The sequence below is a fragment of the Meleagris gallopavo genome, chromosome 5 (genome assembly GCF_905368555.1).
Source record: "Meleagris gallopavo chromosome 5, MGAL_WU_HG_1.1, whole genome shotgun sequence".
In the NCBI taxonomy this organism is placed as follows: domain Eukaryota; kingdom Metazoa; phylum Chordata; class Aves; order Galliformes; family Phasianidae; genus Meleagris; species Meleagris gallopavo.
The window spans coordinates 55,346,611-55,359,995 of NC_139408.1; the positions used below are offsets into that span (position 1 = coordinate 55,346,611).

Here is a 13,385-nt window from a genome sequence, read left to right on the forward strand (position 1 = left end):
TTTATTTTCACAGTATTGTGGCACTACTTTATTTTGCTATTTTGTTTAAATACAAAAATGAATCACAGTCACATCAGTAATACAAGCTTTTGTACATGGTAGGTGCTGATGCTTCGGAATTCCAGATGTAATAATCAGATGAAATCAGTTCCCGTGCTAAAAAAAATAAAACAGACAAGAAATATAAGCATTACAGTGTGCCTTACAATCAGCCATTCCTTCAGTCAAGTTAAGAGACTACTAATCCATCCTTACAAGTTTACAGAAAAGGTATAATGGCCTCTTTAAACTCTAAGACTCTTACTATTATTTGAAAATTATTTCTGATAATAATACATTTAAAGTCTCAGCTTCAATTACCTTTACTAATGTATCAGTCATGAGCTTAAAATTCAAACAGAGGTTAAGTCAAAAGCAGGTGGATAACTTGGATTTTGTTCAATGAATATAAATTACATACTTGACATAAAACATACAGTATGGAAATGATGCTTTTTTGTGTTACACTTTAGGACTGACTGTGACCTGTCACAAAATTAACAGTGTAGATCACAGCTTCCAAAAGGCATTTACAGGCTTTTAACATGACTGATGGAAGTCGCAAAAGACAGAGCAACAAATAGAAATGCTTCCATTAGACAGCAGTACTCTGATTTTATTGGTGCTTACAGTGTTCTCAGTATATTTTTGCTGCAGACTTGCAGTGTTAACTCAAGAATAGGCAGATTTAATTTTTGCTCCACATCCACCAGCAGATGTTGGTACGATGACACTAAGACAGCTGCAGCCTGCATGCAGGAGCTGCATTCTGGCCTGCAGTCTGTATTTCTAGACCACATATATCTCCAAATTAAAGCATCCAAAGCAAGAGGGCAGACTATGGAAAAGTGTTCTCTGTCTCCCAGTTAAAGTCCTATCACTAGGTAGAACACTGTAAAACACCACAAGTAATTTAGCACACGTAAAAGGGTGATGACAGTCCCTATTCCAAAGGACTTAATGTGCATTAAGCATTGCAAGAAAAAAAATACAAAGCAGAAAGCAAACCAGGAAAAAAATGTGTACAACTTCAGTTACATAATTTTAGTAATTGATATCCAATGTGTATCTTAAATCATCGACATCCAATGTGTAACTGTTTCAGCAAAACAACTGACATTTTTAGCAACTCACACGCAGTAATTTTGGGTTTCCCTGGTGCAAAGATCTGAACAGAATGCTGGTCCACATAACACCCAGTAAGTGTGAAGTCTGGGATCCTAAAATACATCTACAAAATGAAAGGAAATACATAGATTCATAATGTCATGGCTGTTGTGCAAATACTGGCAACCTGCATTACGTGCTCTTGGTGTGCCCCAAATTGTACCCCAAAATGACAGGATGTCAATTCATGTGAGTTAAAAAAGACTCCATATTGAGGAAAAAAAAAAAAAAGGTTAATAATTAAGTCTGATTAATATTTTTGTAGTTGGTTTAAGATAATAAAAATGCTATCTTTCTTACTTACTTACTACTAAGGTATCTTTTTACAGAGACTACGACTTACTTTTACATAAGCTGTGTTGCCAGTGCAAACATAATCAGTTGGGTGCTCCTCGTCTATATCACCAAAAGTCACAGTTCCAGTCAGAGAAACTTCTGAAGATTTAGGGAACTTCTGTCCTAAAGCCAGAAACAACATCTGTTATGGAATTATACAGCTGTGCTTCCCCTACAGAAAATCAGGTTGGGAAGAAATGATGAGTGCACAAGAGTGTGGTACTTACCAATGACCCAAACCAGGAGGCTCTTCTCTCGTGACAAATCCAGTTGGCCATAACTAACTTTGTACTCTAAATGAGCAATTGGGCCCCTGTAGTGTGAAAAAAGAACAATAAGGCCGCTGGAATTAATATTATTCAGTTATTTGTTAATAATCATTTTGTTAAAGCAACAAATGCTGAAATACTTACGTGCACATGGACAAATCATATATATCTAAGCACACTGTTAATTTATGGAAAGAAATTACAGAGCAGGAGGAAATCACTGTTTTCAACCTAGTAATCATCAGAGAGTTGGTGGTATTTTACTGTCTTCAGTTCACTGACAGCATTTTCCTGACACTGTGATCAGCATCACCAACGTTGTATCATTCCATCTTCAAATTTTCATTGCTGTTATGTGTCAGTGCAGTCAGGCAGTGGTCCGAAAGGCTTAAATAAAAACTATCCTTTTAATTTTAAACGACTGTATTTTTGATAAGCTGATCTGTAGCTAGGATTAGCAGCCTTAAGGAGCAGGTAACCCTGGGCTAGAAACTATCTCAAGACTTAATCCACCTGGAGGATTGCGGCAGTGTTTCATGTGAAAAAATACCACAGGGAAACATGATACTTAGTGGAGGTATTGAGAACCAATCAGAAGTCACAAGAATTCCAAGGCTTCCCAACATTACCAAGGTTGATGTCCAGTGTTGGTCCTTTGATGGAGCACAATCTGATACACTAAGTCCCAGGAAGTTCATTTTGGGAAGATCACAGAGAAAAGGAGGAGATATATTTAGGATTCCTTTACTCTTACCTGTTGAAAAAGGGTATACGAGCTTCACAGTACTCAAAAGAATTCTTTATGCTTTCATGAAGCTTCAAATTTACTGTTATTTTTAACTGTGATCCCTCTTCAATGAGTTGATAACATCCCAAAATCGGTGGAACCGGCACCTGGAGAAAACCATATTCATTCTCAAGACGTATCAGCAATATCATGGTAAGACCAGCTATATGCTGTTTTAACTCCTAAAGTACTTTACAGGCTAACAAACTTATTAATTGCTGATTGGTTTTGAACAATATCTGTCAAACCCTTTGGGTTGCTGACAATACATAGATTTGTTACATATGCTCTTAACATCTCAGCCTGGATTCACTTTGTCTAATTCGGGCACTGAGTGGTTCACTTCAAGTATGAACAGTAATGCCAAGCAGACAAAGGTACTGTCATGTTATGAAAATGACTCAGATGACTCAAATCCTGAAGTGCCTTCCAAGCAATTTACTATATGAGGAGATTTCTATTTCCTTGTATCGAACTGAAAGTCACTTATCATAGAATTATTAAGGTGGGAAAAGACCACTGAGATCATCAAGTCCGACTGCTGACCCATCACCACCACGCCCACTAAACCATGTCTCTGGATGCATTCAACAATACGAGTATTTTTATTCCTGTTTGAAGACTGGAAAACAACTAAGGTTGGCGATGGCATTACCTGGGAAGTGTAGTAACACAAGTTGAATGACTCTGAAGGAGGAATGAAAGGAAATTTGTAAGGCCCACTGTACACAGAATCATCCAGTGGATTAACACTGCTGGACATGAGCATGGCAGGGTCAACGGATGTCACGCAATGGTGGACGAAGATATCTTGGAGCGGAGAGCCATTAGTTGGGAGATTCAAAGTGAGGGTGACATTTGGTGCAGCTCCCTCTATATCACACTTGAAAAAAAACGAAGACAAAAAGTTATTCTACAATATTTTCCTCAAGTCAGAATTAGGTGTTCAAAAGTTAAACACAAACATTAAACCATCACACTAAAATTTTTCAGCTGGCTTCAAACTATTCGTACTGACATATATTTTCAAAACAAGGTCCCTTTCTCCTTTCTGTACAGCTGAAGCCTTAGCTAGCTGTCTCTTAACTGACAAGTGTGTCTTAGCAAGAAATAAGCCCATAAGCAAGCCAAGGACTTACTGCTATAGCTAAATTATTACATAAACACACCTGGTGACAGTCCAATTAATTCAGTTACATTTGCAGCATTTGCTTAATGGATTCAAGCATGCTATTAATGGCCACTGTGGTCCCATGCCAGCTTTCTCACAGCAACCATGTGCAGCACATTCATGGTCTTGTCCCTTTGCGTGCCAGCTCAGCAGTGCACAACTCCACCAGGGCTTTCTTTTTACATAAGGCCATCCACTCTGCAAGATGACCTAGAAACTTGTTCCTCTGAGAACAGGAAGCTGTTCACCCATATAGTCCCTACCAGCACGGTTGGTGTGAAATAACTCAGTTTCCAGAAATGCAGTATTTAAGTTGGCTCCCTTTGAAGATGACTATCCCACCTCTTACTAATTACATAAGCACAATCCACTTTAGAATCACAAAATGGCTTGGGTTGGAAGGAACCTGAAGGATAACCAAGTTCCAACCCCCCTGCTGTAGGGCTACTCTCAAGGAGTACTTCTCCCAGTCTGAACACATGGGACTACCCTGACTCACCTCACTAGGTTCACATCAGACCACCTTTCGAGTTTATCAAGGTCCCTCTGGATGGCATCCCTTCCTTCTGCCCGATCAACTGCCCTGCTCAGCTTGGTGTCATCAGCAAACTTGCTGAGTGCACTCGATGCCACTGTCAGTGTCATTGATAAAGAAGCTGAAGAGCACCGATCCAAGATGGACCCTTGAGGGACACTACTCATGATCAGCCTCTACCTGAACACAGGGCCATTGACCACAGCCCTCTGCCTGCAACAATCCAACCAATTCCTTATCCACCAAACAGCCCACCCTTCAAACCCATATCTCTCCAAATTAGAGATAAGGCTGTGGTGGGGAACCATGTCACAGGCCTTGCAGAAGTCCAGGTGGATGACATCAGCTGTCTTCCTTGTGTCTACCAATGCCATCACTCCATAATAGAAGGCCACCAGATGGGTCAGGCATGACCTTCCCTTGGTGAAGCCGTGCTGGCTGTCTCGGATCACCTTCTCATCCCTTATGTTCCTTAACATATCCTCCAGGAGGACCTGTTTCATGATAACCCTAGGCACAGAGGTGCCTATTATTTCCTGAGTCCTTCTTCCTCCCTTTCTTATAAATAGGAATGACGTGATCATTTTTCCAATGAGTCTCTCTACCCTTACAACAAAACAACTATTACAAATACACTGCACTGAGATAATTTATGAAGCATAGCTGGAAGAAGGAATATTAAATATAGCAAAAGTAAAAAATACAAATATTAATGTATTTTGTGATTGTTATTGATCTATTTTGTCAACATTCCCCCAAATTTTAGTATCAAACAATGAAAACCATTGCTACATATAAAAACATTCAAAATTGTTACGCAATCAGTTTCTTTACACAGATTCTGCGCAACAGTTCTTACATCAGTCAAACAAACAGCATTTATGGATTCAGAATTTCATTGTCACAGAATCAAAGAATGGCTTGGGTTGGAAAGGACCTCAAGGATGATGAAGCTCCAACCCCCCTGCCACAGGCAGGGCCACCAACCTCCACATTTCAGAGCAGCCCAGGCTGCCCAGAGCCCCATCCACCCTGTCCTTGAACACCTCCAGGGATGGACGGGGCATCCACAGCCTCTCTGGGCAGCTGTTCCAGCACCTCATCACTCTCATGGTAAAGAACTTCCCCCTGATATCCAACCTAAATCCTCCCTCCTTCAACTTAAAACCATTTCCCCTTGTCCTGCTATTATCTACCCTTTCAAAGAGTTGAATAGAATGCAGGAGGATAGAAAATTACATTTTCGTATGGGAGGAAGATTAATTAAAAATGCTCAAGTAAAGACACTCAAGTAGAAGACTCAGAAATAGCTTCTAATCATTTATTAGATAGGTAGAAATGAAGTTAAGTGTTAGCACTACCATTTCTGAGCCTTTATATGCAAAGACTGCATGAAATGACTTTACTCTATTTCATTTAGAATTAAATTAAAAAAAAAAAAAAAGGTAAAATACATGCAATGTAGCTACTTCTGGTAATTGAAGGCCCAAAAATAGTTATTGATAAATGTTGAAGCATGCAGGAATAAACAGTAAAGATCAAAATAAAATAAAACACAATACTAGCACATGAGTCTAATATGCAATAGCTTGCTAATCTTTCAAATTTTACAATATTAGGAAATCACTAAGTGAAAGGAAACACGTATTTGCTTTCCCAGTGTGCTCACACGAAAAACACGTTGCTTAGACTGGCACAACAAACGCTCTCACCTTGCAATTCACAGCTCCATACACCTGCCACATGTCCACAACATCTCTCTTGTCATACTGCATACATTTGACTTTTTCAGTGATGCAGACGTTGACCTGAGGTTTGCCTTTATACGTGTTGGATCTCCAGGCTGGTTGCTTCACGTCTGTGGGAACAACCTGAATGTCATCAAACGAGCTGCTCAAGCTGCTGATGTTTGTGTTCAAGGGGGTGCCAAGCGGACAGGCCTGTATGATCAAAGTGCGAAGCTGGCCTGCTTTTGCACTCAACTCCGCTTCATTTTTCCGACTGGGAGAAATGTAGTCCAGGATGCCAAACAGAAGAGCGAGTCCTTGCGAGAGCCCAGGGATGGTGAGAAGGGATGGCCGAGGCTCCAAGGCTTCCTCAACCAGCGGCAGGCAAGCGTAGATCAGCCCGCTCTTCTGGAAAGCCACCACAGGCCAGAGGTCCCCTCCCTCGACGCGAACCGAGCGCACTGATGAGTGATCGATTCGAGTGCACGTATCTCGGTGCTCCACAAAGCTCTGGTCCTCTGTGAGCCTGAGTTCAAAAAGCATGGCCTTGAGGAAATCGCTGTCAGACGGCACAGCCACGTGTGTTGATCCATTGAAGGCCTCCGCACGTGCCTCAACGGTGGGGTAACGCCTGCGACACAGAAACAAGAGCGTCTCAGTGCTACTCCTCTTTTCCCACTCAAAATACAGCATTCCTAAAAGCAGAACCACATTGTCTCTTCCCTTGATGATTTCCTTGAATGCAAAAGCACTACAAAAGTCTTTGGAGTGTTGCTGGGTTTCAGGTACAGACATTCACTTCAATTAGATATTCAACTACTGGCAGAAGTTGCCCAGAGGTGCTGGTGCCCCATCCCTGCAGACACTCAAGCTCAGGCTGGATGGGCTCTGAGCACCTGATGGAGCTGTGGGTGTCCCTGTTCACTGCAGGGGAGTGAGATCAGACGGCCTTTAAGGGTCACTTCCAATTCAAACAATTCTATGATTCTACAGATGAACTCCCGAAAGCTCCTAGAAGTACCCTCGTGCCAGTGAATGCCAGCACTGCCCCCGACACAAAGAGCAAGAGGATCACACGCTAAATCATGGTCAATAAAACTATTTCACATGTAATTAGGAATCATACTAATAAGCAGATTTTTACTGGAAACTTTGAGCAAATACATTCACTTTTTAAAACAAACAAACAAACAAACAAACAAACAAACAAACAGTGTTTCTGTCTGTCTACCATTTATAGTCCTATCTGTCTGACCTTTTGCATAATGATATAGAATATTTCATGACACCAATGAAGCCAAGCATGACTCACCGATGCAACCAAACTTCTACAGCAAAATACTTCTAAGAGGTGAGATCGCTCTAAACACAAGTTTTCACACACTTAAGAAAATGAATGCCATACATGACCCAATTCTACTTTTTCAGGTTTTTTTGCCTACATATGGTATGCTACTGCTATAGTTCTGCTACTCCACTAAATACACTTAAATTACCTATATACAGGGTTTGCACTTCTGAGCTTGCACAACTGATCTGCAGCAGTTGTTCAACTAACAAGCAAGATGAATTAAAAATCTTCACAATACTGTAAATCCAAGAAGACCTCAGTGTACCTAAGCCCAAATGTTCCAGCAAGAGTTGCAAGGTTTTTGTGGGAGAGCAAAGTGGATTCTGCAGTGCAGGTACAATACATGTTATCTGAGTGCTGTTACGACTGTTCTTTCATTTCATTTTTTGATTTTGGAGTATTTACAATGTAACCATAACATCACAGAGAATGGTTTTGTATATTTTAAAACTGCAGTGCTGCATCAATGTATATACTCTACTCCACTTCAAATGTGCTGCAGATAATGCTTGAGAAAAAGCACATGATTTTCCTCTAAAGCAGTGTCACTTCTTACAGGAAAGAGCAGTGAACTACTTCTCAAGCTAACCTAAACCTACCAAGAAGAATTGAAGAGTTGTCTTATTAAATGGCAATGAAAAATCAGTTTTCACCATTTTTTGTTTGAATTACCAATCCCTCGAGCCTCTTAAATTAAGTCTGATGACAGGCTAACTTTTCAATATTCTTTTTTATGGATTCCTATAGCAGTTACTCACGGCCCCTCAGAAGTCATATCACGAGCTGCACGCCACAGAACAAGACCACTCACTTTATGAATCACCTTGTAGCCAATCTGTACTCAGGCCGTGTGTTTGTGCTCAGGCCCACACTTATAAATGAACACGGGAGAAAAAAATGCCCAGATACATCAACGCCTTCACTTATTCCCCTTTAAATACAATTTATTATTATTTTTTTTTTAATACAGTGACAGCTTGTTTCTTAAATTGCCATGGACTTCGTAATCCCAAAGATGTGGTATTTCATTTTATCTATGACCTCCACATGTAATGTTCTTGAGCACTTGTGTGGTTCTTATCCTATTGCCCCACGTCCCACTTGCACCATCTACAACAGCAGCAGCAGCCCCTTGCTGGAGGCTTGTTTTTTGTGACTGTGCTTTTTCATGTGATTCTTAATCGTGCATCTAGAGCACCATTTTTTTCCCATAAGGAAAAGGCATGCATAAGCAGAGAGAAGCCAGAGCTACGGGATTTGTAAACAGGATACAGATGACAGTGAAATACCTCCCTCCAGTGTCACGTCTGTTTTGAACAACAAGGAAACAGAGTGCTTTTGCTGCTCAAAAATTGACAAGGACTTCCTGTGCAAGGACACTGATAAGAGGCTGCGTGTAACCTTGGTGAGCATCTCTTATTTTCGGCTGATGTTCCCAAAACAAAGGAAGAGGAAATATTTCAGCCTAGTTTTGTCCACCCCAACCAGCCGGCTGCATTTGCTAGATGTCCCCACAGCACAACCACCTTCTCCTCCTCCTCCCACTGCATCTTCCCAGCTTTAGCTGAGTCATTAGACAATTAGTTAGCCCTTCTGATCTCAGTTTTTCAGTATTCCCTTCTAGGAAGCGATGAAAACTTAAAAAGATGAAAGTTTCCCGGGCTGAATGAGCTTTAGTGATTCAAGAGAGCGACCACGCTTGTTGCCTGAATTAAGTTATGATCAGCTCAAAAAAGTGGAATGCTTTGATGTCCCAGATGTCTTCTCTGAGGTTAAAGATCAGGGCTCACGTATCTCCAGCTGAGTGCATAAGTCCCGAAACCAACAGCTTCCATGTGATCTGGCATTCTTTATATTGTCTGCACGCTTTGTTGAATTTAAGGTCAGTTAGGAGGATAAACTTGGGGTTTCCACAGCCCTATTATTTCCTCTGGGAACTTGAAAGATCTAAGTCTGGAAATCACTTGAAGTATCAAGTCGAGTTTGCCCTTTTCAAAGGAGCGCTCCTGGCTGACTGTGTGACAAGTTACTTCACAGATCCTTGTCAGCAGCCCCCGGCCTCCATGGTGATTACACTCACCAGCTTTGGGACACGGCTTTCTCTTTCTCTGCGTTTGTAGAGGGGAGGCCACATCTCTCAACTTGTAGGTAATACAAGGACTATAATACTAATCCTAAAACAATCAGAGGAATGCCCAGCGTGGAGAGCTGCCTGCACCCAAAGATGGACGATACTCTAGTTACTCCTCTTTTTTGCATCCTCCTAGCTTCTCTCCTCAGCTTTACAGAATTCAAATGAAGACTGTATGCTGTTCCACACAATTTTCCTTCCCCAGCCTACAGTTATTTTTCCTCTTGTTCCTCCCACAAAGGAAATGGGTGCAACATTGCCCAGACCAACAACACCAGCTTGCCTAGCCCAAAGTCTTACTTAAAACTCTGCAACAGTTCTGAACACAGAAAGCCCTCCTTTGGGTCAACCTCACTTTGTATGCAAAGATTAAAACCAAACCGAAACATTTCTGTACTCTCAGTGCAATTCAGTGCTAATGAACAGAAGTGGACACGTGTTCTGCCTGTGTGTCTGGCATCATTTCCCAACTGCTGCCTTGTCCTTTGTCACATGATGACAGAGAGGTGAGGTAAAATGTTTGCAACAAAAGAGAAGCCAAGACAGAAAGAGGAAGAGGAAAAGAGAATTAAGTACAAAATGTAGAAATTGTAAAAAGAAAAAAAAAGAAAAAGGAAAAAAAAGAAGGGAGGAAGGAAGGGAGAAAGGAAGGAAGGGAGAAAGGAAGGAAGGGAGAAAGGAAGGAAGGGAGAAAGGAAGGAAAGAAAATTAAGAAAAAAGAAAAGAAGGGAGAAAAAAGAGGGAGAAAAAAAGGAAGGAAAAAAGAGGAAGAAAAACAGGAAGGGAAAAAAAAAGGAAAAAAAAAGAAAAAAGAAAAAAAAAGATGAGAAAGAAAAAAAAGAAAAATAAAAAAAGAAAAAAAAGAAAAGAAAAAAAGGAAAAAAAGAAAAAAATAGATGAGAAAGAAAAAAAAGAAAAAAGAAAAAAAGAAAAAAGAAAAAAAGAAAAAAAAAGAAAAAGGGGAAAAAAAAGAAAAGAAAGGAAAAAGAAAAAAAGAAATAAGAAAAAAAGAAAAAAGAAAAAAAAGAAAAAAAAAAAAAGGAAAAAATTAAAAAAATTACAAAGGGAAGAGGGTTTGAGGAACACGACCAGAATCCAACAATCGATATTGACGGCTCCAAGCCAGTACTGCTGGTCCCGGAGCATCCCAAGCGCCGGCCCTGCGATGCAGGTTTACCAATTCCCCCGTTTCCCACCCCCCTCTGCCCGCCATGCCCCACCCGCCTCATCCCCCCGCTCTGCCTCCGCCGTTACCTGGAGAACAGCACGGCCCGCGGCTCGTGCCGCAGCACCCAGAGCGCCCGCAGCGCCATAACGCGGCGCCGGGGGCGGCCGGGCCGGGGAGCCGCGGCCGGGGAGGAGCCGGGAGCTGCGCGCGGCACTGCCGGCCGGCGCACGGCCATTTCCGGCGGGCGGAGGCGGCGCCGCGGCGGCTGCTGCTGCTGCTGCTGTGCCGGGACACAATGGGCGGTAGCGGCGGGGCGGCGGAAGGCCGCTGAGGAGCCCCGCGGTCATGGCCGCCGCGGCCGAGCTGTTCGAGGTGGGTGCTCGGGTTCCGTGCGGGGTGTCCGGGCCTCGGGATGGGAAACCCGGAACCGGGAGGACGAAGGGGAGGGTGTGGGAGCGAGGGGGGAGGAGGAAGTTTGGGTGATGGCGTGCGGGGCGGCAGCTCTCCTCGTCCTCCCCTGCACCGCTGTCAGCTGCGCCGTGGGCTGACGGCACTCTGCTCCTGAAGGTTGAGCGCTGAAACATGGAGGGAACTTTGCCCGGCGGCGTCGCGTCGCCCGAGTGCCTCTGAAACGGTGAGCACGCCCTTGGTCTGCCGCGGCATTGAGGCCCAAGAAGGCAGATATCTCGTCCGAGGCCACGCACGGGCAGGGCAGGGCGCTCAGCAGAAGCCTGGCCGTCCTTCTGGCCTGGACGTGCTGTGACCTGCGTGCCTGTTCCCATGGCTTGTGCATGGGGACGAGGTATCGCTGCCTGTTTGAGGCACTCAGGTGCCCATTGGGTGTGTTAACACTGGGACACGCTTTCCCAGCCTTCAGGATAGGCCTTCCTGTTTCATCACAGGGTCTGATGTCTTGTCTGAAGGCACTGTGCTCACTTGGATTTATGAATCAATGCCAACACGTGGATGTTGTGACTCATGTCTTTTTGCTTGCCTGGTTTTAAGAAACAGGGAGAATAATGCAACGTGACCTATGTAGGTGGGTGCCAGGATTAGTGTCCTCTCCGCACCTCCACCATAGACTCTTCTTGAGAGGTTTCATTCCTCAGCATGGCGATTATGTGGATGCTGAGTATGGGAGAACTGTGTGTAAAGAAAGCTGTGGTGTTCAAGGCCAGGTTGGATGGGGCCCTGAGCAGCCTGGGCTGGTATGAAATGTGGAGGTTGGTGGCCCTGCATGTGGCAGGAGGGTTGGAGATTCATGATCCTTGAGGTCCTGTCCAACCCTGGCCATTCTGTGATTCTGTAAGAACATGAAAACCTGTGCTTGTTATGGGAGTAACCCTCAGCTGTATCCTGAGATTAGTGTTAGATTTCAGTGTTTGCATGAAAGCATGTTTGAAAGTAATTTTCAATATAAATATGTGAAGTTGTATAGGAAGATCTGCTGAAAATTGATGCTACGTGCACTCATTCTACCCCGTGTAACTCAAAATATAATGATTATTTCTAGATTTTAATGTGGCTTGGTCCAGTTTAGTGTTCCTACAGGCCAGGTTATCACCCACTTCAGGTTTATCTCTTATGAAATCAGGAGTATTGGCAGAATGGATAGAATCGCGTTGATTCATCTTGAGCTGAAGCTGAGTTCAAAGCTGTGAAGAAATTGACTGTTGGGGCTCATCTGATAACAGGCAATGGACTTGCAAATGACATTTGTAGAAGCTGATTTTCAGCAGTTTCTTCAAGACTGGAAAGGAAAATTAAGATAGGAATTAGGCTATCGGATAGCTATAGGTGACCGTATTATCAAGATAGCATTAAAAGCATTCTACATTTCCTTAGGAGACCCAGCTTGCAGAAAAGCTCTGTAAAGTTGGTTTAAATAATAAAAAAGAATCATTATGCATGTGGGGCAATTATATTGTGTGAACATTTGAATGAATTATAGAGTTGTTGAATGGTTTGGGTTCGAAGGGACCTCAAAGATCACGAAGCTCCAACCCCCGCCACAGGCAGGACCACCAACCTCCACATTTCATACCAGCCCAAGCTGCCTAGGGCCCCATCCACCCTGTCCTTGAACACCTCCAGGGATGGACGTAGCACCCACAGCCTCTCTGGGCAGCTGTTCCAGCACCTCACCACTCTCTGTGTGTATCTGTGTCCATCTGTGTATATACAGGCACACAGAACACATCAGTAAGTAGTGCACCCTTTATATAGGTCTATTCCATAGGGTTGGCATTGGTGTCCTTGCAACTAGAGTGGTACTCCTGCTGGGTTATGGGATGTGCAGGGGAAAGGTTTTTATAGGAAGGAGAAGTGCTGAGAAGAGCCATAAGACAGCTATGAAGCTGGGGGGCTCCCCTGAAGAGGCTGCTGCTGTGTTGCTGCTCATTTCAGCTATAATTAAACTACCAAAAATGTTCCCAGTAACGTGGATGTTACAGGTGATGTAAAGAGAGAGTTTATACTTAGTATGAAAGCATTGTGTTGTAACCTCTGATGAAAAGGGTCCACATACATGTAGCTACATTGCATATTCCAACTTGAGATATGGTTTTATATCAGAACTGGGATGAAGAGATGAGTGATGTGTTGGGAAGTACATTTTCAATGCTGTTGCTTTTGAAGCTGAAGCAAATTGCCTGAGCAGAACACAGTTGCTGTAGTTAGTCTTGGGAAGAGGAGTCACCCAGTG

At 43.0% G+C, this 13,385-nt stretch overlaps 2 protein-coding genes across 4 annotated transcripts in view; one reads left to right on the top strand and one right to left on the bottom strand.

Annotated features, from left to right (window-relative positions):
- Window positions 1–10,916, bottom strand: AP5M1 (adaptor related protein complex 5 subunit mu 1). The gene is made up of 8 exons (XM_085225861.1): window positions 10,768–10,916; window positions 6,017–6,662; window positions 3,254–3,481; window positions 2,566–2,705; window positions 1,770–1,855; window positions 1,550–1,665; window positions 1,174–1,270; window positions 1–156 (listed from the first exon to the last, which is right to left on the bottom strand). Exons 1-8 carry the CDS (start codon window positions 10,914–10,916, stop codon window positions 74–76), a joined length of 1,545 nt encoding a protein of 514 aa, XP_085081987.1. The 3' UTR covers window positions 1–73.
- EXOC5 (exocyst complex component 5) overlaps window positions 10,915–13,385 on the top strand; it is a 26,688-nt gene continuing 24,217 nt past the window's right edge. For 2 of the 3 annotated variants that reach the window (XM_019616146.2, XM_085225859.1), the window contains exon 1: window positions 10,915–11,053. In XM_019616146.2, coding sequence (XP_019471691.2) covers window positions 11,027–11,053 — 27 coding nt within the window. In that variant the 5' untranslated portion in view covers window positions 10,915–11,026. Of the gene's footprint in view, window positions 11,054–11,139; window positions 11,316–13,385 lie in introns of those variants that run through there. The other variant, XM_085225860.1, reaches the window with a different exon arrangement.